The sequence below is a fragment of the Apteryx rowi genome, unplaced genomic scaffold (genome assembly GCF_003343035.1).
Source record: "Apteryx rowi isolate R43461 unplaced genomic scaffold, aptRow1 scaffold_27, whole genome shotgun sequence".
NCBI lineage: Eukaryota > Metazoa > Chordata > Aves > Apterygiformes > Apterygidae > Apteryx > Apteryx rowi.
Window position 1 is genome coordinate 599050 of NW_020449085.1, and position 25944 is coordinate 624993.

General features: G+C 50.1%; 1 protein-coding gene across 4 annotated transcripts in view; it reads right to left on the reverse strand.

Moving 5' to 3' along the window:
- Window positions 1-346: 346 nt before the first annotated feature.
- TRIP4 (thyroid hormone receptor interactor 4) overlaps window positions 347-25944 on the reverse strand; it is a 36477-nt gene continuing 10879 nt past the window's right edge. For 2 of the 4 annotated variants that reach the window (XM_026068231.1, XM_026068233.1), the window contains exons 10-13: window positions 24882-25006; window positions 23597-23688; window positions 5840-5942; window positions 347-623 (exon numbers count right to left, since the gene is read on the reverse strand). In XM_026068231.1, coding sequence (XP_025924016.1) covers window positions 556-623; window positions 5840-5942; window positions 23597-23688; window positions 24882-25006 — 388 coding nt within the window. In that variant the 3' untranslated portion in view covers window positions 347-555. Of the gene's footprint in view, window positions 624-5839; window positions 5943-12445; window positions 14861-23596; window positions 23689-24881; window positions 25007-25944 lie in introns of those variants that run through there. The other 2 variants (XR_003253903.1, XR_003253902.1) reach the window with 2 other exon arrangements.

The window sequence follows — 25944 nt, forward strand, 5'->3', positions numbered from 1 at the left end:
AATGTGTTTGACCTGATCCGGCCAAAAGACCTCGAGTCACAAGCTGTTTCTTCACCAAGCTGCCCGGGCAGGGAGACGCTGCCAAAGCCAGGACGGAGCCAGCTCCAACCTGCTGAGATGGATGAAGCCTCTGGCTGGAGCCTGTRCTGGCTGCTGCCAGTGAGCTCTCTGGACCCGTCCTGGGACTACGCGGAGGGCCAGCGCTCATCAGAGATGTGCAGATGCCAGCACTTGAGTGAATCTGTCAGCGTGTCAGCTTTGTCTCCCACCCCCCACCCCCCTTTGTGGTGCTAGACTCCCCTGGAAGCACTGGGCTGGAAAGCTTCTGGGCAAGGAAAGAGCTGGGTGAAAACATTTCTCCTTTTAATGACTTTTGAATACACCGCATAGAACAGTACCAGCTTTTCTAACAGCACTTTTGGATCCCTCTTCCCACGAGCACCTGCTTTCCAGAGAGCTGTGCACCATCCTGGCACCTCCCGGCATCTCAGCGAGTGCAGCGGTGGCGAGATCCCGGGGCTGCTGCGTGGGAACATYGCGCTGCTCCCCCGCGGCTCACACCATCGCTTTCTGCTTCATTAACCCCTTCTTTGCTCCTTGATGGATCTTTGAATCCAGTTTCCCTGTAAAGCCGGGGGAGAAAGGGGAAGGTGGGGGGGAGGAAAAAAAAAAAAAAAAGCCCTCATCACTCTTTATTTTTAAATGCTATTTGCAATGCAAATCAGCTGGAGGCAGCAAGGTCTCCTAGTTAGTGTGTTCCTGTCACATTCAATTATCGTGCTTGAGGAGCCAGGCGTTTCCAGCCGCCACGGCTCCCCTCCGCAGGCGCGACACGGGGAGCTGGGGGCAGCGCGTACCGTACAGCAAAGAGACGCTGGGGGGGGGGTTCAGCAAGGAGGAGAGCAAATTAACATCCATCGCTCCTGCTGCTGCCGGGAGGAAAGCGATCTCTTTGCTCGCCCGCGGGATCTGTGTCGACACGTTCGAAGGAAGCCCGCAGAGAAGCGGGGGGGACCGTCAAASGCGGTGGCGGAGACATGTTTCTCTAATGCGTTTGCTCGCTGCGGGACTTGCTGTGCCGCCGGGGCAGGCCCCCAGCTCAGGCGGCAATAAGGCTATGGGGCCTGGCAGTGCGGGCAGGGGACCTGCGTCCTCACCTGGCCAAGGTGGGATTTGCCCCATGCTGCTGAGCTCAAGGTTGGCGGCATCCAGGGCTACAGGTTCAGAGGGACCCACCAGCAYGCCGGGGAGGCCGGGTGCTCCTCGCGCCCGCAGCCAGCCACTCCCGCGGGGCCCACAGCAAACGCTGCCTGCCCTCAGCCCACCAAGTTCCATGGCCCTTGGCCAATTTGCTTCCAGCGGYGCATGAAATTTAAAAAAAGGAGCCTGTTTTGGGCAACTTCAGAGGAGGAGGCCAAAAGCCAGGCACCATGAGCAAGCCAGGAGGGCAACAGGTGGAGGAGCAGCCCCGTTCCCCTCTCCCTGCCCTTACCCAAACTCTCCAAAGCAAGGATGCTCCCGCTTTCCCAGCCAAAATGCCCCACTCAAAGCTCCCTCCTTCAAGAAGGCGAGGAAGAAAGGCAAGATGACCTTACGCACGGCAGCAGGGCAAAGAGCCAGCCTCCTGGGGAGGGCTTTGCCRCCAGCAGGCAGTGCTGCTCACCTCCTCTAAGGCCACGTCTCCCCGGGAGCCCACCTGCCTGCTCAGCCCGCGCTCCTCTGCGCCTTCCCCTCCTCCGAGGGCCAGCCTCAGCTTGTCCGTCTGTCTGCAGCTGGGAGCACTGCAGGGCAGGGACGGGGCTCCACGGAGTCACGGAAACGAGGTGGAAAAGCTGCAAACCCTGTGCCGGCAGCTCGAGGCAGAGCCTTGCGCTGAGCGAGGGAGCCTGGGCCCAGGCTCTAGGGAAGCCTCCCGCGGCCTTGCCTGCCCTCCAGGAGGGACGCAGGGAGCCCGCCGTGGTCATGCCTGGGTCAACCTCTTCCCGCAGGCAGCCAACACGTTGCCTGGGACTGCAATGAGAAGGAAAGGCAGCAGCCRTGCCCAGAGATGGCTCACAGGTGGGAAGGTCCTGGCTGCTAGAGGAGAGCAACACAGCCAGGGAGCCGGAGCTGGCAGGTACCTTGTGTCAGTCCCTCAGGGTCATCCCTGYGGTGAATCCAGCCCAGTGTCACCTCATGGGCGAAGCACATCCCTCGGGGAAGCCAGCGCAAGCAGCGGCGCTGTCCCTGGGAGAGCTGCGTCGTTCCAGCCCAGCCGCAGCACAGCAGAGGGATCTCTTGGGGCAGAGCAGCACTCACCCGCTACGCTCCAAACTGGTCCCATTTCAGAAACTGCTCCAAAAACTGCCAGTAAATGCCAGTGTGCCACAAGAAGCAGACACTTGCCCAGAGAAAACAGCTCTAACCAGTCAATCACCTACTCTGCTTGAGGAACAAGAGTATCTTCAAACTGAGAAAACTTCTCCTTTCAGCTCCAAGAAGTCTGACACCGCTCTTCCCAGAAAAGGCAGATTACAAGACTGCTTTGCTCGGGATGTCCCATCAGGACAACTACCCCAGTCCCCCTGAAACTGTCCTCCCTTCCTTCAGCCTGAGTTTCAGGTCAGCCAGGCTCCTGTCTGTGCTCCAGAAGGAAGTTCAGTGCATAGAAACCATAAGATGTGAGCAAGCACTTGCAAGTCACTTCACCATATCTCTGCAAATGCTGAAATGAGAAGCTACAGCTGGGTTGAAACTGGGAGCAGGGACCAGACGCTGCTAAAGCCTTGGCACAGCAGTTCCCAGTCTGCAGTTTGTGGGGTGTCTGCGACCCTCTCCAACGTTGCATTGTGACCACCATAAATTAAAGAATTAAAACTCAGGCCAACAGGAATGGCAAAGCAGGACATTACTTGAAGTGGGTTTCTTAGCCAGTGTTTTTGCCCTGAGCGGCAGAGTTCAGAAGATGCTGTCCTACAAGGTCCGGGGAACCCATCAYCCCTCTGCCCCCTCTGGCACCCTATAAAAAAGAAATTTTCCACACCTGCATGWGGATATGGAATAAGCCCCTCTTGCAATGGATGGGAACAGCAAGAGACTGGGTGCCCAGCAAGTCTAAGCCAGGCTGTCCAGGAGCAGTGTGTCAGACCACCAAGGCACCAAACAGCGGGATTTGGGGCAGGAGAAAGGCAGCGAGTTCACACTTGCTCCACACCCTAGTCTGCCACCACCAAAGCTCTGTCACATCTKAAGCTGTTAGCTTCACGCTTAACACTGCCTGCCGGCTTCTCCTGGTCCCCTGAATGGATCAAGAGGCTCCTCTGCTCTGTCAGCTGGCAAAGATAACACATCATGGGGGTAACCTTTAGGAAAAGGATAAAAATAAGGCGACAGCCCCGGCGTCGCCTTCCCTTTACGCTGGATGATTTAAGGACTCTCATCTCGCAGTCGCTACCACGGCATGTCCCATCTCCCACCTCCACGTCCCCCTCCRCGCTTTTCCAGGCGAACGGTGCCATTGGGTGTTTGGGGGATATTTCTGTGTGCTGTTCAGGGAAGCTTTGCCTGGATATAAGGAAGTCTCCCACGAGAGCCACGGATGGGCTTTGTCCTCATGCAACAAAGCCAAGCAGGAACATGTTTGGGGAAAGCCGTGGCAGAAATGTGACACAAACAGTGCCCATCCCTTCCATGCAAACAACAACCCTGRCAGTGAATTAAGCTGTGTTACTTTTCTCCTTCCCCAGGCTGCTAGAAACAACTAATTTGCAGCGGAGAGGCATTCAGATGTCATTGCGGTGAGGTCCATGCTGTTATCTGGCAACGAAAGCCGCTCCGGCTTGGCTTCCCAACAAGACAAACTGGCATTTTGTCAGGGATTGAGCCAGGATTCAAGGAGACCGGGGCAGGCCAGCAAGCTCAGGTGGAGCCAGGAGCCGGTGCCTCCCTGCTCCACTTCCAGCATGGAGAGTTATGCTTTTGACTGTATTAGATCTGAAGCCAGCTCCGATTAAAACAGCGTGTTACCACAAGGAAAGGTCAAAGGCTTCCCTGCTCCTTCCCCCATCTGTCACAAATATTGTCGGCGCGACCTGGAACGGCTACATCTCCCCCGGAGGGGAACATGCAACTCCACAATCTCCCCGCTGCTGCTCCTGCGCTCTTGTGACAGATCCTGTCAGGAGGAGGCCAGGAAAGGCAAGGCCAGCAGTGGGAGCGGGACACGCAGGCAGCCGCCAGCACAGCCGGCTTCCTTCCAGGCTGTTAGACTGATCCTTCTCCAAGCAGGAAACTGTCACAACACAAAGGACATGATGTGACAGACTGGGGAGGGAGGGGGGGAAGAGCAGGGAGCGCTCGCACCCAGAGAAGCGGACACACGGAAGTCGGCCGCTCCGCGCTCACGCGGCGCACGTCGGCTTTCCCCGCAGCCACCGCCACCAGCTCGGCAGAGGCGGAGGCGACGGRGAAGCAGCGCGGTGGCATGAGACAGCCTGAACCAGAGCAGGGAATGGCTAAAAAAAAAAGGGAGGATGCAGCRGCTGTCCCAGCACACAACAGCTAGGAGACCGTTCTAGCACAGCAAAGACATTTCCACCCTAAATAACTCAGCGCAGTCTCGCCTGCTCACCAGCATGCTGGAAAAGAGCTGTTCCTGGGGTCTTTGGTGCCGCTGGCAAGGCCCGAGCCCTCGCATGAGCTCTGCAGCTGCAGGCCACCAAGCGTTATTCGTTGCCGTCGGCTGAACGCGCCTCCCCGATGTCGCTACGAAAGCCAGGGAACAAAGCAAATTGGTTTGCCCTTCTACCTGCTCACCGCTGCCRCAGGGAAGGCAAACTCCGAACGCCCGAGGAGAGAGCGGAGCCGCAGGAGGGCACCGCTCCTCTGCCTGAACAGAGCGAGAAAAGACCCCACTGTGCTTCAAAAAGCCTTATTAACCGGTCCTGAGAAATCCTGCCGCTGCCGCGCCGCTAGGTAACTACTCCCAGAGAACCAGGCTGCAAATGAGAAAAAAAAAAAAACCCAGTCATCAGCTCTGCTAAACAAACAGCCAAGACTATTTCTGCTTATGCTGCTTTTAGCCTGTCAAATTAATTTTTCACATCCCCTGAAAGCATGTACAGTGCCTTCCCCAGGCTGTGTGGTGGGGAAGCTGCTAATAAGGATGGAGCTGACTACAGACTCCCCAGCTGCTGCATCCATCTTCCCTTYTTTTTACGGCAGCGGGCAGGAATAACTGGCAGCCTGCGGAGGGCTGGTGGCTCATAAAAGGGACTAACAACGCTGGCAAGCACAGCGCGGACAGATGCTGTAGCGCTTCCCTGCAAGCTCTGCCAGGACATCCCATCCTCCCAGGCCGCAGCTCGGCTGTGGCGGTACCTCCATCTGGACCCGCAGTCCTTGCAGCTTCAGCCCAGCCCTCACCTCCCGACGGGAGAGCGCACAACTCCGAAATGACAGCAAGTGGCTAGAACGGATCAGCCTGAGGAGCGCCACACTCCTCTCCTCTTGCGAGGGCCAAGTGAGACTTGCGCCTCGTGTCCTGACCCAGGCTCCAAGTGCTCATGCCAGGAGCAGATCAGCTGCAGACATGTGTTTCCTCATAGCATGTGAGCGCTCCGACTCCCAAGCGTTTGCAGAGACAGGAAGAGGCATGTATTTGGAAGGAAGCAACATCTGGGGAAAGGGGAACTGAAGACAAAAATATTACAGATGTACTTGAATCATTAAACAAACACCTACGGATCAAAGAGCACAGGGCAAAGGTTGCGAACTCATATGGCAAAGGCAAGCCGAGGTGGTGATGAGAGCAGGCAAGAAGGGCCAAAGGGGGTGCATCTGTGGAAACTTTACTACTTACAGATTTTGTGTTTGCCTTTGATGGGAAACTTCACAATCATCTCCTGGGGATTAGTGCAGATAAAGACAAATGGAGACTCAGACTCCTGGCTCAGCTCCGGATACTGTGAAACACACACACACACAAAACAAAGTCAGAGAAACTGCAGCAGGCACAAAAAGAACTCAATGCACAGAAAGAGCACAAAAGGAAGGGCTTCCAGACAAAACATTAGTTAAGGGATCAGTTATATACACCGGTTGTACCAGTTCAGACGAAGCCAGTTCAGGAGCTTTCAATGGAAGCGGTACAACCGCAGTTTTGGGCCCCAACCAGACCTCTTCAGTGGATCCAGCTGTCAGAGGGACACGAGAGCCCCTCACTAAGCCTCTTCTCGTCACGCCTCCGGCGCAGCTTGCTGCCTTTTCCGATCGGCCCACAGAGCCGCTTCCCTGAGCGCTCCCTAACCCTTTTCAGCTCGCTTAGCACAGATCTGTGTTTAGCTGCCTAAAGGTGTGGTTTCACAGCTGGCTTAAGCTGATCTACAGTGCGGGTTGTTGCTAAAAAGGCAGTCTGGGAGCCTGCCTTCCCAAGCTTCCCTTCTCACCTCCTGCTTCGTGCTGGTACTAACGTGAGGCTGATTTTCAGCCCGACGTGTTCCCGGATTCAGCTGACCAGGGATATGGGTTGCCCCTCTGGATGGTAACCCTGCCAAACCGCAGCTGGTGGTGAGCGGCACATCAGACCTCAACTGGAATAGCCCAGCCAGCAGCCCCAGCGCAATGACGACCTTCAGAAGGGCAGCAACCTCTTCCACCGAAGCAGCTGCCCGTCACGGATATATCTACGTCTATTCCCAACGGAGCAGATACTAGCTCCGACTAAACAGTTGCGCTTAATCATTTTGAGATTTCCCTGTAGCTGCACAGAGTACACACTGTCCTGCTGCGAAACGCACAGTCCCCGAGAATCRTCTGCATCTGAGGGGTGAACGGCCAAGTGCCACCAACAGAAAACAGGGCTTTACTGGACTATCAACGAGAGCGCTGCCCTGGCAGAGCAAAGTCTACAGGGAGATTTCACCGTGATGAAAACATTGGGGAATTTATACAGGAAGAGTGTAAACAGAGCTCTTCTCTCATTAACCATGGGCAAAAAAAAAACAACCCACTGAGCAAGAGAAGTGCACAGAAGTCCTATCTGGATGCAGCTCAGTCTCACCAATGTTTGGAAGTGAAATGCAGAACTATCATAAAAAATACATATACTACCCATCACTTCAGATTCTCCATTAGTTGCAGACCTTGTGCTGACAGATGCATGCAGAGACGGCTATCTGCCCCTCCAGGCGCAGAAGCCAGGACATGCCACAGAGGTGCTCCAGCCCTCTGCCATGTTCAGGCAGACCGAGGAAGCTGTTTCCCTTCCATGGGAAAAAAGCCTTTTCTTCCCCTTACCTTCCTCAYGCAGATCCATAAAGGCTGCTGTTTGGGACAGGATGCCAGACCAGATGGAGAAGCGTGTCCTGGCAAATCCCCCATTTGTTACTAACAAATGACTTCTAGGCTGAGTGTTTGAAAAGCTCTCCCTCTTTCACTGATCTGCCAAGATGAGTTTGGATTTGCCCTGAAACAGCTGGGCATGGAGAGCAGAGCCGGGAGCAACCCGCTTTTCCTGCGCTGTAGCAGGGTTTGGCAGTACTGCCAGCAGTTAGGGGAGATTTATAGAAGCCTGACACCAGCATTGGATCAACTGGGAAAGCGGTTCCAGGCCCCTCATTTTACAACAGTGTGGGGCACGTTCACCTAGCAAGAGACGTACGTGCACTTAACTGCTCTGCATAACACCCACAGGAGGGGAGAGCGTGCTGCACTGATCTGCACAGCGCACAGACACCCTGCTGTACTCATCTGGGGTTGGACAGGTTTCTTTTTGCTAAGCCACGTTACTCGACTTCTTTCCACTGCCCCGTGCTGATGCCAACTATTTTCACTTCCCCTCTGCAGGGGGGGAGGATCTGGGAAGGTTGGAAAGAGCCGATATGAACACCCCAGGCGTGGTGTCACCAGAACGCTCGGTGACCGCAAAATCCTAGCTCTGCTTCATTGCTCTCAGTATTACACGGGTGGCTGGTCTTCCGTAGTCAGGGATCTGACTTAGCCAGCAGCTCCCACACTAGCACAGCCACTGAAGGTCACACAATATAGCTGTGGTGCCTAAGCCACAGTCCAAACCTTCTGGTCACAGAGGTTGTTCATTATCCATGGTTCAGCCAGCAACTTCTTTAAAGTTGCATGTCATGGACTGATGGGCCACAGAGGTCTTGCCGCCTGGAGTACAGCTGCTTCCCACATCTGTCCTCCTCAACCAGTCAGGCACCATCGCACAGACTGGATCTGAGCATCACAGTACCGCCGCCACATCCTCCAAGCCTCCACGTCAGGAATTTCCCCGTAACAGGTATCCAGGCATCGGCAGGGAAAGTAACAGGTTGGTTCCTCCACTGACAGTCAGATTTCATCTGGGACCAGGATCAAACCTTCAGCTCCAAAGGCTCAATCCAATCTCGAGGCCGAGATGGATGCCACAGCTGTGACTTGAGTTTATGCTGCTCTTTTGACCCTGCTTTTAGAGGCTTCCTCTACGTTACAGCCTTTCATCTCCTCTCCCAGGGTACAGTTCTGTATGTATGCCAAATCTGTCCGGCCTCTGTGTCCTGCATTTTAAAAGCCTCAGTCCTTCCTCTGGCATCTCACTGCCAGGAGGCAGGGAAGGAGCCCCTTGTCAAGTCACTAGGCTTAAGGCTTTCCGTTGTCCTTACATAGGAAATCTCTCACCCACGTCTGGTGATCAACAAAGGCAGAACACTTCTGTCTGCTGGAGCTGAGCAAAAGTCATCACCCCCTTTTCTGCCTAGAGGCAAGAAGATGCACCAAGGTGGGGAAATCAGGGCTGCATTTTCACAAGCAGCTGAGCCAATCTAATGGTCAGGCTCTGCTCGTCCCCTGTTCCCAGCTGCACAGCCACATCCCCTCCAGTCCCTTCCATAAGTCAATTCAACTTGTTCATCCAACAGAAAATTAGGGAGGTTTTTGACGAAGTCCRTGTTCTGCCAGGTTAATGGGCTAAAATGGCTCCAGGAAGGGTCCGGTGAGCATCGCTGCTGGAGGAAGGCAAGCGACAGCAGCGTGCAGCCAGAGGCGGTAGGAAATCGGTACTCAGAGAGCAGGGAGTGGTTGGACGTGCCTACTGCATCTCTTGAAACCACCGCCTGCAAACTGAACAGAGAAAGGGCCAAATATTCTTTGGCCACAAAATGCATCACTAGGACCMAGAGCACAGCCTCTCCCCTGGTGCACCTGGAACTAGCTTCGTTATTTAATGTGTTTAGAAACTGCCACTATAGACCTCATTCTTAGACATCACTAGAGGTGCCAATATTTCCCAGCTGCAATCTCTCACTGTTGTTATTTAGTCCTCTGAACAGCACACTCTCTCAACATCACACACGTTCACCTTCCTGGGGATAAGCACTATAATGAAGCCATCTGTAGATACCTACCAATTGTACCTATAGAGGCAATGCCACACAGTCTTGTCTAGGCACCAACAGGATCACAACAGGTATYGGGGCAGAACAGCTCTCCTCCACCTGTACCGCTCTTTCTGCGGCCTAGCTCAACACTAGGAAATTGGTGACTCCTTGCCATGCTCCAAAGATGCCTCTGCTACGGGCAACTATTTGGTTGGCTTCTGATCTCATCAGAGACATTGGCACCAAGACATGAAACACATCCATCTCCGTTAAATTTTTCAAAGCTGCCTAAGTGCCTAATGAGTAAGAAACCTATTCCTCAAAGCGCCTTTGACTCTTAAGAACTAAAATGTGGGCGGCCTTTAGTGACATTTAYGCCTGTTGGTCACACAGAGAAAGTTATCACTCTGTTCAGTTGTATGCAATTCTTTCTATCCAATTTCTTCCTCAAACAATATCCCAACCTCTCTCTCTCTCTCTCCCAGAAACGCTTCCCCAAGGCAACGGAATTTCTATCCTATTGCTTTTATTAACTGTCTGCAACTTTTCTGGATCAACAGATCACCAAACCCTCAAATGTTCCTGCTTCGGACTGTAAGAGGTCAGCCAAATCACTCTGTGATCAAGGACTACCATGCAGTGAGTTTAGGAAGCCCAGAAAACATTTACTCACGACTACTACACCCCATAGACAACAGCCATTGCTCAGTGCTTCCGCAAACTTAAGTCTTGTAGGAAAGGCCAAAAGCCACATCTAACGTGCCAGAGAGAGAAGACAGAGGATATGACCAGTRCTGAGGGCCTACAACAGCAATTTCCTTTAGTAAAACTCCAAATAAAACAAATAAAACCAGAGGCCAGATAGGGCCTCAAGCAAAAAAAAAAGAAAAATCCACCCTCCCAATCCTGCAGATGAGCAAGAAAGCTCTTAAGAAAGGGGTCATACAATATAACTACAGTGCAAAAAATGATCGAGTTTCCTTTCAGACCTCCTGCCACCGTGTAGAGGGCTTGCAGGCAAGGCAGCTCCTCACGCACGCCGGGCAAAAACACCACGCACGCTCTCCATACGACTGTCAGCACAGCCACAGCCATCCTTGCTCCCTCCAGCCCCACGCAGATGCAACCGCCAAGCTCCACAAGCACGCTACTGGGACTTCATTTTGCTCCTAAGAGGTTTGCAAGATCCGAGCCGTGAAGAGATTAGCAGGAAAAGAAGAAAGGATCTCCAGGCAGCTTACCGCACAGAAAGAGCTCGAGGTTAAACAGAGCATCTGAGYGCAAGCTGGAAAAGCAAGCTGTGCGCTGGGCTCCGTGGCAAGCCAGCCCCCGGCTTCGCCAGCACCCGCCCTCTCTCCGGAGCCAGCGCTTTGAACATACATTAAGTGGCTATCAGACGTCCCCAGCAGCCACCCCGATCAGGCTGCAGGCAGGGATAATTGCTAAATGAACGTTCCCTACACTTTGTTTGCACTGTCCCTCATCTCCCATCACCGGCTTGTCAAGGCCAGGGCTGGAAACGGGTCTGCCTAGCCTCCCCGCTTGGCAGCCCCCAACGAAAGAGCAAAGGAGCGGAGAAGCCAGCTCGGGGTCAGCAGAGAAACCAACCCGTCTTCTCCGACATCCAAAGCCTAGCTTACAGAGGGCTACGACTTCCCCCCCAGCCAAGCAGTTAAGGTAACTATTTTTTCCCTTGGTTCGTGTAAAGCCTGCAGCCAGGTGTGGCTGGGGGCCACGCAGGCTGCCCCAGACATCGCTGGTAACAACACTGCGTTAGGTACCCTTAGCCGGTACTGATCCCCTATCTCAGCAGTGGAAAAGACATGGACATTGGCTTTCCTGGGTCCAAAGTGCTGGGGGGTGGCCCGTGCGCCACGCTCCCCGAGGCCAGGTCCCCTGTGGAGGGGCTGGGTCTCCTGCACCCCCCCATCAGGGCCCAAAACCCATTCAGACTTCAGCCCTGGCCCTCCTCTGCAGGAGGCCCTAGGATCAGTTTTTCCTTGCAGATGATATTCCTTCCTTCTTCTCGTTTCCTCTCTTATTGCCAGTCCCTCGCAAAGATCCCACGTTGAGCTGATTACCTTCCAGGCAAAGCAGTCCCGACGCCACCGTTTCCTTGGGAACCTGCAAGCGCTGCCCTTGGGCCAGCCTGCTTGGTGCTCGCCTACCCTCCTTCTCTTCCTCCCTCGCCGATGAGCCRCGTCCGCTCGAGCCCAAGTGCCTTGAATCGAAGGCAGGGGATTGAAACGACTGCAGGCAAATGTGCCAGGGGAGCAAAAGCATCACTAACTAGATGAGCTCTGCTCCGGTGAACCCAAGGAAGGAACAAAGGCACCGCCTGCGCCGGAGCAGCACAAAGCACGAAGCACAAACATTCCCCGGCAGCTCCACGAAGTGACCTTTTGAGCTACTCTCTCGCTCTTATTAAGGCCTCCAGACACGAAAGGCAAAGCAAACAAGCAAACACTGCAGGAGAGACTGAGGTCTAAAAATACCGGGGAGGAATAACCCCAGCATTTTCCCTCTGCCTGTCTCCAACACGGACTGGCCTAGAGAGCTCTGCAATGCAGCCGCCTCTCCTCCACTCATCTCCAACATGGAGCCGCTGCCCAGAGAGCGGGCAGGCCCCGGCACGCAGCCGACGGAGCCAGAGCACCGCGGAGAATTGCACACTGGAACCTGTAGTCCCCCGGGGAGGGACGGGGTGGGGGGGTTAGCTGCCATCTGCTCCGTTTTACGGCCATCAGGGGTGGCCCTCAGGCCCTGGCGCCTCGCCAGGGCGGCGACTTCAGATGCCCCGCCGAACCACAAAAAGGAGGTTGTGCTGAGGGGATAGAGACGTTCTGTAAGGTTAATAATGGAAACGCTTGAATCATTTTCCTGGCATGCCTCTCTGGAGTCCGACACGGGAAATACAGCTAGCTGCCAGGCAGCGCTGGTCCAGGACACCAGCTCGAGTCCTGGCCTTCATCTCCCTGCTGCTCTCTAAGAGCTTCAAAATAAAAGAGGCAGCGCTGGAAAGCAAGACTGTCTGGAAAGAATAAAAGCAAGCAGAGCCCATGTGTTGGCAAGAGAGCTAGATTATTCCTCACCGTAAAACGCATTCAGGAAAAAAAAATCTTGGCAGAGACGGGGTCCCTCTGAAAGAGCAGGGGCTGCTGTAACCAGGCCTGTGCGCAGCAATAAATCAGCCTTCCCCAGCAGGCAGAAACACGCACCGGGCTCTGCCACACCTGCTCCAAGAGTTCGGAGAAGGCGCTCGGCTGCGTGCGAGTCGGGGAGCGGGAAGCAAATCGCTCCCCGGGAGACGAAGGCGAGCGCTGGACGGTGCACTTGTGYGAGGGGAAAGGCTGGGGAGGTTGTTTGCGAGAGCGTTTGGCCTCCGCGCAGCTTCCTTCACCCAGTTTTCTTCATGATTTGTGGCAAAGGCGGATCCACTCTTCTTCCATGCCTCATAAGCTTCATAGCTGTCAGACTAACATAACAGGTAATTAACTACTAAACAGCCATTTTCTCCTCCTCTCCTGAGGGAAATTGCTCACCATCCAGCTAGAAAATGTTTCTTTAGTGGTTTGCAAAAGTGAAAAGAAAGTTGGCAGTTTCTGGCAAGCAACAGGGGTGCTGCAGCCAAACAGGGGCATTTATGGGAACGCTTGCAACCTGGACATCAGTGCCTGGGCAACCGAGGTTCAGGAGAATTGGAGCCCCCAAAAAATTACACGGATGATGCTTATCCAGATCCCTGGCTTTTTCACCACTGCTGTGGCAAAAACAGCAACAGAGAAGGAGCGAGCAACAAGATAAGGCAGCCAGAAGCAGCTCTGCCACTGGCTTACTACATGGTTTTGGGGAAGACATCAACGTTTCGCTTTGCTTGCTCTCGAGATTACCCTCCTTGTGTGAGCTGCACCTGCCTGGATCTGCTCACCACTTTGAAGGCTGTGGCAAGCAAAGAGCTTTTCCTGATAATGTGAGGAGAACTTATCCCGAAATGTGAGCTCAAGGATGCTGCCCTTGGGCAGCAGTGGGGGGTCTCTCCCAGCCTCAGGGAGACTGAGCCTCAAACACAGCATTCCTCAGCAGAGATACGTTTCTTTAGCTATCAGTTCTGCAGACTCCCCGGTTCCAGTTCACACATGGCCAGCGGTAACCCAGGTTCTGCAGGCTCAATCTTGCTTGCAGCTACTACAAAACTCCTTTTCACAACGTGCAGAACCAGCCTTCAATAACAGAGAACCTCTGTGCCCAAGTGTTGTCCTCCCTACTCACTTTTCCAAGGACAGTCATACTGAAGCACATTTTCCCCATCTGTTGTTCTATCAGCAGTAGTCTCTACCATCTCTTTACGTGGAGGTTCACTTCGGGGGATTATCTAGCCAGTCTTCCCAATCCAGCCTTCTCRTGAAGTGCTCTAGGGCACAATGGCACTAACTATGCAGCAAAGATGACACCCAACTGGCAAAAAGAGGCATCACCTGAGCCAGGAGATGCAGGTTCTGTCACTGATATATGTAACCTTGACCTGACTCAGACTCCCAATTATGTAAAGTGCTTGCAGAGCACCAAGTGATTTACTTCAAACTTTTGATTTCCCTCACAACATGGTCTTGCATCACACTTTCAACTCTGAGTAAATTTTCAGCCATCATCTTTTAACGACCTATTCCCTCTGTCTTAGCACAGGCCAAATTGGCTTTTGGTTATAAATTTTCCTACATGGAAATCCCTAAGCGGATCCAAATTTCTAGAAATGCCAACTTTTCTAGCCTGAGGCAGAGACATCTATTACTGCAGTCTTGTGAATGGGCACCCACGGAACTCCACACGGTGCTGGCCACAGCCTTCAGTCACAGAAGATCGCATCGATAGCAGTGGAGCCATTCTGGGAAGGCTGGGTTAAAGAACAGATAATCAATGACGTTCAATCCAAATTGACAGAAGAGGCAAAGGGGGGAAAAAAAAAAAAAGCAGATTCACCAAAAAAACAAAAACAAAAGCTGGCAGCCAAACTTTTGTTTGAAAGCCTGTCAGGTCTAGACTGCAACGTGTGAGGAAGGAACAGCTCAAAACCACAGCTGCTAATGGTTATGGATTTGGCAATCAAAATGTCTTTGTTAAAAAAAAAAAAAAGTTAACTGCCTTACTATTGAGGTTACAAACCGCAGCCTTGATGCATTGTTGCAGTCAACATCCTCCCTGCTGTTTTTGAGAGCTTACATCTGCTGCTGGCAGATAATGTGCTGGCATAGGCTCTCTTCATGAGGATGCGCAAGGAATTTTGCGAGCCTGCCTTCCTTTCCCCTTCTTCCCACAGCGATGCCTGTCAGTTGCTGTCTGTTCTGCCCCTCGCACGCAGAGTTAGTACGCAGCCAGATCCAGGCGCAGCAGGGGAGGCAGGCTGGRATCACTGCAGGATCCTTCCCCCGGACAGTCTAATGCAGCCAGTGGGTGTTCTTTGCCTCCCAGCTCCGAGCAGATCGAGTTGTGTTTCTACACCACCAGCTGCACTTGGATTCAAAGGGCAGGGGAAGCAATTAAAACATAATAAGTACTAACAGGACTTTGAAATGTAGATTTAATATTTAAACTCATTCTGGTGCACTTGATTTTAAAGCACTGAACAATCTGCCAGGGCTCTGGTCCTTAGAGAGACCTGGAGGGCTCAGCGGTGCCAGCAAACACACGGCACGGTGCATCCTCCCCTGCTCTCCCAGAACCCAGCTTGCCTGCGTCACAGGACCTACTGCTGCCACCACCACCACCACCACCACCCCCCTCCTGCAGCTCAAATCACAGCCTGAGAAAGCACCCGCCCATGGTAAACCTCCAAACAGCACAAGAAGGGCCCAAGACGTTTATGGAGTGGCTGACGACTGCCAGGGGAAACTGGGTGGACATCGAAAAATATTCAGTAGTGTAATAGGCTCAGCTCAAAGAACCATGTTCATACTCCTGCGCCAAGGGACCATGGAGGCAGGGCTAGCCTCAGCTGCAGTGCAGCCCCATTGCTCACACTGCCAGAAGAAACATGGCAACAGGGAGGAGAGAGGCAACGGGGAGGAGGGGAAACCCAGGCACCTGCTTCTGCTCAAGCAACGCAGAGTGCCTGCACCCTGCTAGAAACAGTCCAAGATTTTCAATCAGCTTCATAAAGTCCTTTCATAAATCAGAGTTTCAAAGCAAGGAGTATAGAGGAGCTCAGTAGGTGGCCAAGATCATTCGAACTTTGAAAAACCTAACTTTGGTGAATAAAGCTCTGTACAGATGAGGCATCCACATCCCTGCCCTGGTTTCTTCTGGCAGTCGTTACTCCCCACGATGACCCTTGCTGATATTCCCTGAGGATGAGCAACGCCAGAGGCAGGCTGCTGGTTCTAGCTGTTGATTCAATCACACGAGCACTGTGCTATTTCTCACAGTCAAACGTGTGACAGAACCAGGATGCGCATCCGAACGACTGGTCTGTTTGGGGTTATGAAATCAATGACAGGCTGATGAAAGCTTAAGCAAGTGTAGTCCTTGGGCACTTGTACTTTTACTGCAGCGGTTGCCTCTCATAGCTGCCAGCTCCCTCACCATCTAAAGGGTCACCACCTAAAGTTGATCACAGCTCAACCTGGTAGAGCTAGACCTGGAAACTGAGGATGTGGGGCACCTGAGCAGCAGCCAGACTTGAGGTCAATTAATCCTGAAACCAAAGATTTTATAAAATAAAAACCAGACACCAAGAAGGAGGCAAGTACCAGTGACCACATCTGAAAGAAAAAAATCCCAGATCACTGACTAGTTTGCTAAAATGGTAGCAGAGGCTAAGTCCACAGTCATCATTAATTAAGTCATATGCTTCAGCCTTGGCTTCATTTTTTCCCCAGGGTCTATGAAACCAGAGGAGAGGGCAAGCTAGCCTCTATCATTCGATTTCTTTGGCATGTTAATGCATTCCTAAATTAATCATCATCAAGTGACAATCTCTTCTTCATCTTAACAGACTGAGCAGTGGCCTCAGTAAACCTGCTGGCTTATGCAAGGCAGCTGGAGTATTAGAACAGTCTCTGTTGAAAACCAAAGCACTTCACATAAGGAAAAACTCTCCCATCTCTTACCGTCTATAATCCAAACCAGCTGCACACCTACTTTGCTTTACTTCTGTAACCAAGACCCAGAGGTACTTTATGCCTTGAGGAAGTACAGTGAGAAACTGAATACAGATATGCATCACCTGTAGGTCCCTGCAAGCCAGACTAACGCCAATACCACTCGATCTTGTTTCAGGCTACACGTGAAACACAAATTCAGCTTAGGAGAATTTGGGGACCCATAAAGTTCAAAGGCCTTTCTATTGGTTGCAATCATTAACAGCCACCTAGATAAACTTCCTCCAGCAAATCTGATCTAGTCTCCAAAATCGTAAAAGCCTGCTAAAAATCATTCATTCGTAGAGGTGCAATAACTAAGACTCTGGAATCAGAAGGCAATCGTCCCTTGGGGGGGGTGAACAAAAGACGTTCCCTGCCAACATGCACAGTATGGCACATCGCTGCACAACGGGCTTTTGTCTCACTTGCTCTTTGTGCTAGGAAACCTTTACTTTTGGGAGAAGGTATGCATAAAAACTAATACTTAAATCTCTACATTTATACTGTTTGTCAAAGTACACTTCAATATGTATGTTCCTGTTTCTCTCTCTCTCATTAGCATCTTACCTAGGTAAAGATTACTAGTGTGCTATTGTTCCTTTATTTGTAGATAATCGGAAAAGGCATTTTCTGGATTCTAAATATATGATATTCCTACCTCGCTCCTTCCTTCCTATCTGAGAAGTTAAATCAATTCCTGTATGCTTGGCACCCAAGTCTCATTTCCTGGGTTGTTATTTCCATTGGGGAGGGAAGAGGAGGACGAGAGATTAAACCTAAATCTCCGTGAGAGGGAAAGATAGAGCCTATTTAAAAGATAGTTGCAATTTTGTTGCACAAAAATAGCTTAGACATGTTCCCTTGTACGCATTTACGACACTAAGTGATCACCTAGATGTGAAAAATAAACATTTTACTCCCGTCAAACACAATTACCTGATATTTCAATCCAAGATTATAGCTACATCCAGGCATCGGTGTGTGTTTGCATTCAAAATAGATCCAAACACACCTACCAACTACTAAAATAGCTGCAGCAGCAATACCCTTTTTCCAGTTAAAATAATAGTCTCGCAGATCAAAATCATTAGCAAAATGAACATGGACTTCAGAGCACATTAAAACAGCATAAATGTAAATAGCTCTGTGCTTGCTTTAGACTCTTGCCAAGCCCTGCCTGCACCATCCCATGTTTCCCCAGTTACCACTGATGAAGTCACCGACACCTAATGCAGGAAAAGAAAGGCAGCTCCTTGCTCTGCTCGAGGTGTCAGTGACGTCAGCCCGGAGCAAGGAAAAGCAGTCGTCAACGCTCAGATCTCGACAGGGAAAAGTTTCCAGGTCACCTTTAGCACAGAAAAGCATAACAAAGGGATCATTCTGACCTGAACCAGCACTTTTGGGCGGCTGCCACTAACAGAAGGAAATGAGCCCAGAACGCACTCCAAGGAGGTGCAGGATGTCTTAAACTCAACTGGAAATACAGAGATTTAAGAGCCACACAGAGGGCTCGCCTGGCAGCGGCTAACCACCCGCTGTCATCAGCGGGCTGAATTCAGAAAGCAGCTTTGGCTTCATTCCATTGTGAACAACACAAGCTACACTCAGACCTTCCTACCAGGTAATAACTCGTGCTCCAAAAGCACCTTCTATCCAAGAATCATGGCACAGCTTTTAGCAATAAAATTAGATGTATATCACGGGTGACAGGGAAGCACGTCTTTATTTTTACACATGGAAAAGAGACCCAGAGGAACTGATTTACCTAGTCCATACAGTATGTAGCACAACCCGGATTAGGGCAATGCCACCTGATGTGATGCTGATTTTAGTCACCAGGACACCTCTTCTCAGACAACATTGTCCTCTGCCCCCTGCCAGCTACTGCATATAAGATCCAGTTCTGTCATCACTTCTCCCACAGTCCTGAAAACCACTTCAACACAGTCAGTAAGTCTCAGATACCACGCAAACGGGAGAGCTGCAAGACTGACCCCACTGAAGGGGTTATACAAGGTCAGAGTAATAATGTCCAGTAATAACTAAAAATAAAAATAAAATAACCTAGCCCCTAGTAATATTGCACGCTCTCAGGCCAGGGGGTTGGTCTACTGTTTGTGCAGCATTCAGCAAAACAGGGCATTGTTGCTTGATTTTACTTTTTGAGCCCAACTGTAAAAAATATTAAGCGATGAWAACGATAGAAAAATACCAGCAGGGTGCCACTAACGTCTTCATTAACAACCTGACAGAAGATGCAAACAGCAAGGAAATAAAATCTGCAGACAGTACTAAATAGAGAGTGGATGTCGGCATCAAAAGGACAGAGAAATAAAAGAAAAGTGACAGGAGGGACAGAACAGGACAAGAGTCTCCCTTGCCTATGGGTAAAATGGTCACAAGAATCAAAAGAAACTTTTGTGGCTGCTGAAAAAGGCAGGGCCAACATCAAAAGACGCTGAGCAAGACAGGCAACCATTTCATTTTCAGATGGTGGGTATCACCTATCATCTCCTTGCTTGCCTAGTACTTGTGAAATGACTTCTTCCTGAAACGCAGAAACTTCAAATAAGAGTTGGTGAGGAAGAGAGGGGTGAGTCAAAGCACGGTGCTTGAAAAGAGCTCTGCAGTGGCTTCACCTCCAAGAGGTCTCTGCTGCTGCAAGCCATTACCTTACTTGCGCTACATAATGCAAGTCTTCAGAAGATTTTCAATGTTTTTTGCATGCCATAAGCAGGTAGAAAACACCACCTTCCTTTCCTGCTCCCCCTGAAGCTAGGACGACTCTTTGTACACCAAAAAATTGCTGGATTACACTGCTAGCAAGCAGCTTTGGTGCTAGCTGCTGATGAACCTGTGCTAAATCGTAAGTGTAAGCAAAAGGGATTTCCTACTCCCAGTGAGACCTAACTCAGATTTCTGAGCTGGCACTGCACACATTTTGGTCTTCCTAGCATTCATAATTAAATCATTCTCAGCTTCTTTCAGATGCACTTGGTGCTCTTAACAGTCCAACAACACCTACATTTTCCCATAAACAGAAGTTCATCACCGACGTCAGAAGGATGCTCAGATCTCTGAAGTCAACCTTACAAGTCAGGGAAATGAACACTGCATACATAAAGTCAGGCTGGGAAAAAAATTTACAAAAACACTGTAAAAAAAGACAATAAATTAGGGATTATAAACATTTTGTAACATGGGAGCAGCAAAAAGCCAATGGGATTTGAATCTGCATGTGCCATGGCATCATGGCATTGAGGGAGATTTCTTGCCTAACGGTCTGATAAGAGGGCTCCTGGAATACCTTACTCCTTTCCAAGTGCCTCTGCAGCCAAATGGTGTCAGCAAAGTGGGAAGAATTTATAGAGAACATAGCCAGCGGTGAGGTTTCTCTATGGGAAGATTAAAAGCTAGTTATCTACAGCTCACGTTCGAGATTATAAGAAGCTGTCACAGCCATTTTACCAACATCTAAAGAACATATCCACAAAGGAAGAGGAGAAATTGTCAGAAAGAGAAAAGTACTTGTTAGAGATCAGGACATATTTCCCACCAGTGCCAATACAGACAGCAGAAGAAGGAAGAGAATCTCCACTTAAAACCAAACTGGAAATCAATGGATGGTACAGAAAAAAATCCTGCACTGGCCCCAGTGTCCTTTCCTCTTCTCTTTCCCTAAGCTTGCTCCCATACAAAGGCTAAATGCTCCTGCAGATTTTGCTGTATTCCAGTCCCAAAGCTCCCTCTGCTGCTCATATTCTAACTTCTCCCCCTTCCTGAGAGAACAGCTTGTGACTGAAAAGAGATACAACCTAATCAGAAACACTCTCGATCTCTAGTTTCCAGACATCTCTCTAGTAACTTGGTTGCTAGAACTTCACAGGTTTGGGAGGGCTACAAGAGCACCGCATGAGGAACAGCCCCAAACTGCCAATGCCTCTCCACCTCTTCATGGCAGGAAGGCGCCTCACTGCTCCGGTGTATGCTCTCCCATGCTGCAGTCCTCTGTCCCAAGGAATTCATTTATTCTGTCTCGCAAGACGGTTTGTTCACTATCAAGACCTCCATACCAGGGTCTAGTGGTTCCCATCAGACCAAACCTGATCTCTACAGAGGGCAGTGGAGCGAATAGACATGAAACAGTATCAAGAATGGCTATGTCTTGCTTGTTACTAAATATGAACTCTGTATGTTAACAAAATACACCCTAAAGAAATCAGCTGCTCCAGATTTTAGGCATAAAGTCAGTCACAGCATCACAGACTCATTCAGGTTGGAAGAAATCTCAGGAGTCACTAGTCCAACCTCCTGATCAAAGCAGGATTGACCCTCAGATCAGGCCAGATTGCTTAGGGCTTTGTCCAGTCAGATCCTGAAAACTTCCATAGGTAGAGACTGCATAGCCTCTCTGGGCAATGCCTGCTCCAATGCTTGGCTGTCATTCTGGGAAATTTTTTTCCTTAAGTCACATTGAAACCTCTTTACAATTTATGACCCTTGTCTCTTGTCCTTCTGCCATGTACCTCAAAAAAGAGCCTGTCTCTGTCTTCCCCATAACCTCCTTGCAGGTACTAGGAGGTTCCTCCAAAGCCTTCTTCCTCAGCCTCTCCTCACAGGGCCTGTGCTTCAGCCCGTTGACCATCTTGGTGGCCTCTACTGGACTCACTTTAGTTTATCAACATCTTTTTTGTGCTGAGGTCCTAAAACTGGCCGTGGTGTTCCAGATGTGGCCTAACCTGTGCTGAGCAAAGGGGAATAATCAGTTCCCTCCATCTACTAACTGCACTGGTGTCAACATAGCCCAGGATGCTGCTAGCCTTCCTCAGTGCCAGGGCACACTGCTGGCTCATGTTCAGCTCGTTGGCTACTAAAACACCCAGCGCCCTTTCAGCAGAGCTGCTCCCCAGCACCGTTGCAGGGGTTTAGTCCAGGTGCAAGGCATGGCGTTGGTCTTCAAGGAATTTCAGATCAGCCTGTTCCTCCAGCCTGTCCAGGTTCCTCTGAATGACAGCCCTGCTGCTGAGCATATTGACTGCTCCCAAGTGTGGCATTCAAAAACTTGTTAAGGGGCACTCCATCTCCCTCTCCAGGTCACTGCTAAAGATATCAAATATGAGAAGTCCCAGGAAAGACCCCTGAGAAACCAGCCTCCAAGGAGATTATGAACCATTAATCACTGCACTTTGAGCCCAATGATCCAGCCAGTTTTTAACTCCAGCAGTCCACCTACCCACTGTAATGTCCCAACACAGATACACACAGAAAGCCTTGCTAAAGACAAGGTAGAAGATATTCATTGTTCTAACCTTTTCATCATAGAAGGTAATCAGGTTAGTCGGGCAGGACTAACCCTAGATAAATCCATACTGGCTATTCCCAATCTCCTCCTCCTTCGTATGCCCAAAAATGGCTTCCAAAAGGAACTGCTCTATGTACTTTCCAAGGACCAAAGTGAAGCTTACTAGCTTAAGGGCCCTGGATCATCCTTCTTGCCCTTCTGAAAGATGGATGTAATAGTTGCCTTTCTCCAGTCATTGGGGACCTCCCCTGACCTCCACAGCCTTTCAAAAAAAAAGGGTGGCCTCGCAAAGACATCTCTCAGCACCTTTGGATGCATCCCATCAGCTCCCATGCACTTGTATAGGTCAAGTTGTCTCAAAAGACTCCTGTCTCAAGCCTCCTCCACTACTAGTAGTTCCTCTCCTCCTTGAACCCTGCCTCTAAGTGCAAGATCTCTGGGAGATCTTGTTGGTGAAGCCTGAGACAAAGAAGGCTTGGAGTACCTCAGCCTTATCTGTGTCCCTTGTCACCAAATTACCTGCTTCATTCAGCAAGGGGCCCACTTAAGCCTCCCTCAACTCCCTTGGAAGTCTTGATCCACTGTCTGTTCAAGTGTAGCTCCTTCCCTGTATCTTGGGGCTCAGACTCTCCCCTCTGCAGGGTCTCTGCAAACACCCTGTCACTCTCCTCCTCATCCTCTCTGATGGGAGGGTGCTCACCTCCTCCCACAGTTCCTTCTCTTGGCGACTCAGTGCCTCAGCCAGAGCACAAATCCCACCAATGATGCCACCGTGACATTCAACTCCAGGGAGAAGCACCAGGCACTCCACGCACCTTGAGATGGTGGCATCCTCCCTCCCTCCAGAGCTCGGCCTGGTTCAAGGCCTTTCTTATAAAGAGGGCTAGTTGATCCAGCCAGCACCACAGGCCAGGGATGACACCCTGTGGCATGGCACCACCATCGCTGCAGTTTTCAGTGGTCCCACACTCCTGAGCAGAGTTCCCTAGCCCCTTCACATACCATTGCAGTAACTGCAAAGTCTCTTCTGGACACGCTTAAGGAGTTGTTCATTGCTCTCCAACAGCAACCAAATAGGTACTTGACACTTCCTAATCCAGAGAATCCTGAGATAGGAATCTCACTTCCTGAGATAGGAAGAATGGCATGGTTATAGCTAGYGATAGCAAAAATTGTTGCCTGGGTAAGCAAAACTTTGCAGAAATTCTGTCTGTCTGGACCCCATGAAGTTTCTATGGGAGAAACAATCAGTGCTTTAGAAGTTACATCCAGACGAGACGTGAGCTCCTGAGTTTGCAAAATGAGGATGCAAAACGGGAATACGTTAATGTGCTGTAGCTTCCTGTCTTCCACAGTTCACCGTAACCAGAGCGTTCCAGTGCTACATCTGTTCATGTCACCAGGGAAGCAATGGCTGTCAAGAGTCCTTACTGCACAGTCTCCCAAGCCAGAGTTGACTTAGTTAAACAGATACAAGTACTAAACATCAGCTTTACAAAGCTTATTGAAAAAAGTCTGACACTATATGAGAAACTAGTTTCAGCCAGACTATCTTACTACGAGAAAGGCTGACCATGAATTTGGTCTATACTAGTCCACAGTTCCTTTCCACCATTATTGGAATGCATTCTCTTGGCACATTCTTTTGCTAGTCACACAGCACTATATGATATCAGTGTCTTCCCTCTTTGCATTTTAAAATCTTTATTCAATAGCTTCTCCAGAGCGTCACATGAAGTGAGAATTGCTACTTTAAAAGATTGCTGGCTAATACCAGCTTGTAGAGGCTTTTTTGCTGTACTCACCTGCTCATTAAATTGCTCTTGTGACAAACAGTCAGTCATGTCCACGCAGCCTAGGAGGCACCCTGAGGGATAATCACTTGGAAATTCCACATCTGCGTCAAAAGAAAAATATCTTAAAAGTGTGCCTACATACATAGCTGGGGTCCTTTAGCATTCAGGTGCCCTTGGTTAAAAATACAAGCTTCCCTCCCTCAGTGCTCTCCTAGATTGAGGCACGAGAAAACATGAAACAATTTTAACACCCTGTAGTTCTTTTCCTATGTTTGGAGAGAGAGCACATTGCCCAGGCGAGCCTGGCCCTAGGGCTCTGACTTAAGCCAGATGTGTGACGATAAAGGCAAAGGGTGTACACAGCCCTATTCATGCAATCTTGAGCTTCGTCTGTGCAGGGCTGGTGTTTTTGATCAGCGTGCCCTGCTCCCAAACTGTGATGGTCCATTTTACCAATGTCAGCTTGACTGCTCAGTGGGGATCTGCAGTGATCAATCTGCCCTGTTAGCCCACAGACAGCAACAGCCAACTGTCCATGAAGACCAGAAGAGACTGGAAGGTTTTCACAAAGTAAACTTGCACGTTAAAGCAAATGAAAAGGTAGGGTCAAGAATAGTAAGAGGCTCAGGATCTTCACCATGACAGGATGAAGGCTGACAGAACTAATTCTATATACCTTGCCCTACTTAGCTTCTGAGAGAAGAACATATAGCGCAGGAAGAGCTCCTTGCTCTGATCAGGCAGCAGACAATCCTGCTGTATGGCATTTAAGCCAGGTGATATGCAGAAATACTGTACTAACAGGTGTGCAGTGTGGCAGCTGCCAGTATTCACCGACTCTCATGAGAGAGAATAACATCTTCATGGGGACCTGCAGCTTTTCATTCCCAATTTTCACAAGGTCAGAATATATGAAAAGCATTTAACGTCCCTGTAAACAAACTGAAACACAAGCCACTTCACATGCACACACACACAAGCACACACTCAATATCTTGTTGCTTGAGCACAGAACAGACTGAAGTCCTCTGCTGACAAAAGTTACCGCTGAAGCCACATGCAATTTGCCAGTGTTTGTGCTTGGAGTATCTGACCAGCAAAAGGATGGAGTTAAAATCTGCCACCGTGCCCATTCAGCTGATGAAATGCAGAAAGGAGGAAGAGAATTTCAAGAGCAGACAGAAGGTTAAAAAGAGAAGCAGTAATAACCGCTCAGCAGAGAGGGTTTTCTGACACTGCTCATTACGTGGCTCAATGTACCAAATAATACAAAGGCCCAAGGAGAGAAGTTCACCTTTCCGGAGCAGCATTCTGTAGGTGGCCTCCAGTTCAGAGATTTCCTGAAGGGACGGTCGTTTAGCAGTAGCTGCTATCCATAACCTGCCTCTGTGAGATGTGTACCAGGTCCTGCCCTCCACCCTAGAGAGAACAAAGGAGAATTTAGAGCTTAAATCTCATCGGAAATCCTGCATCGACAGATTTCCAGTTTATAGATTTTCCAATTCACTACCTAATTTCTGTTACTAAGCTTTGCCCTAAGAAAGAATATTATAAACTCAAGCAACATGTCAGCACTACAGAGAGAAGCTGAGATGGGCAAGAAATAACACCACAAGCAAAGCATGTTCTCATTGCTTTAGAGCAACAGCGAAACAGGACACTGATCCTCTGCAAATAAAACAATATTTTGGACACATGTGTAGGACAATCTGATCATACAATTCACTTACAAGCTCAAAAAGCTATGCATAGTAAGCATGCAATCTAGGGAGTAATAAAGGGCCGCGCATCCTTATGAAGCCGTCACTAGCTGTAGTTCTCAGGGATGCCAGTACGGGCACTAGGCATCCGACGACAACCTCCTCAGACCACCTGCACCTTCCTTTGAAGGAAAGGAAAATAAAGGCTAAAGAAGACAAGATGCTTTGTTCTTTATTAATAGTAGAAAGGAGTACTGATCTGCCAGGGATGCTGGGCTGAAGGATCTTCTCTTCAGAACCTGATTCCTAGGCCAGAGGGGGCAGGTGGTAGAAAGCGTTTTTTTAATAGCCTGGTGCCATTGTTGGCTCCTTTAAGATGGACAAGACATTTTCAGCTTATTTACCCTTGAAATTCCAGGAAGGTATGCCCTGACTTTACTGCAGAAATCTCAGCCTGTCTCTAAATTTACCCACTGTGCAGAAGCTTGCACCTTCCAGGTTAGCTATTTTCATGAAAAAAACAGGCTTCTCAGATCATCAGTACACTGGATGAGGATGTGTAGCTTCCTATTTTTACACATCCTTCACAGCTGTTCCCCCTCAAGAAAAGGAACGTTTCAAATTAGAGTGCTAGATAAGCCCATGGAACAACAGACA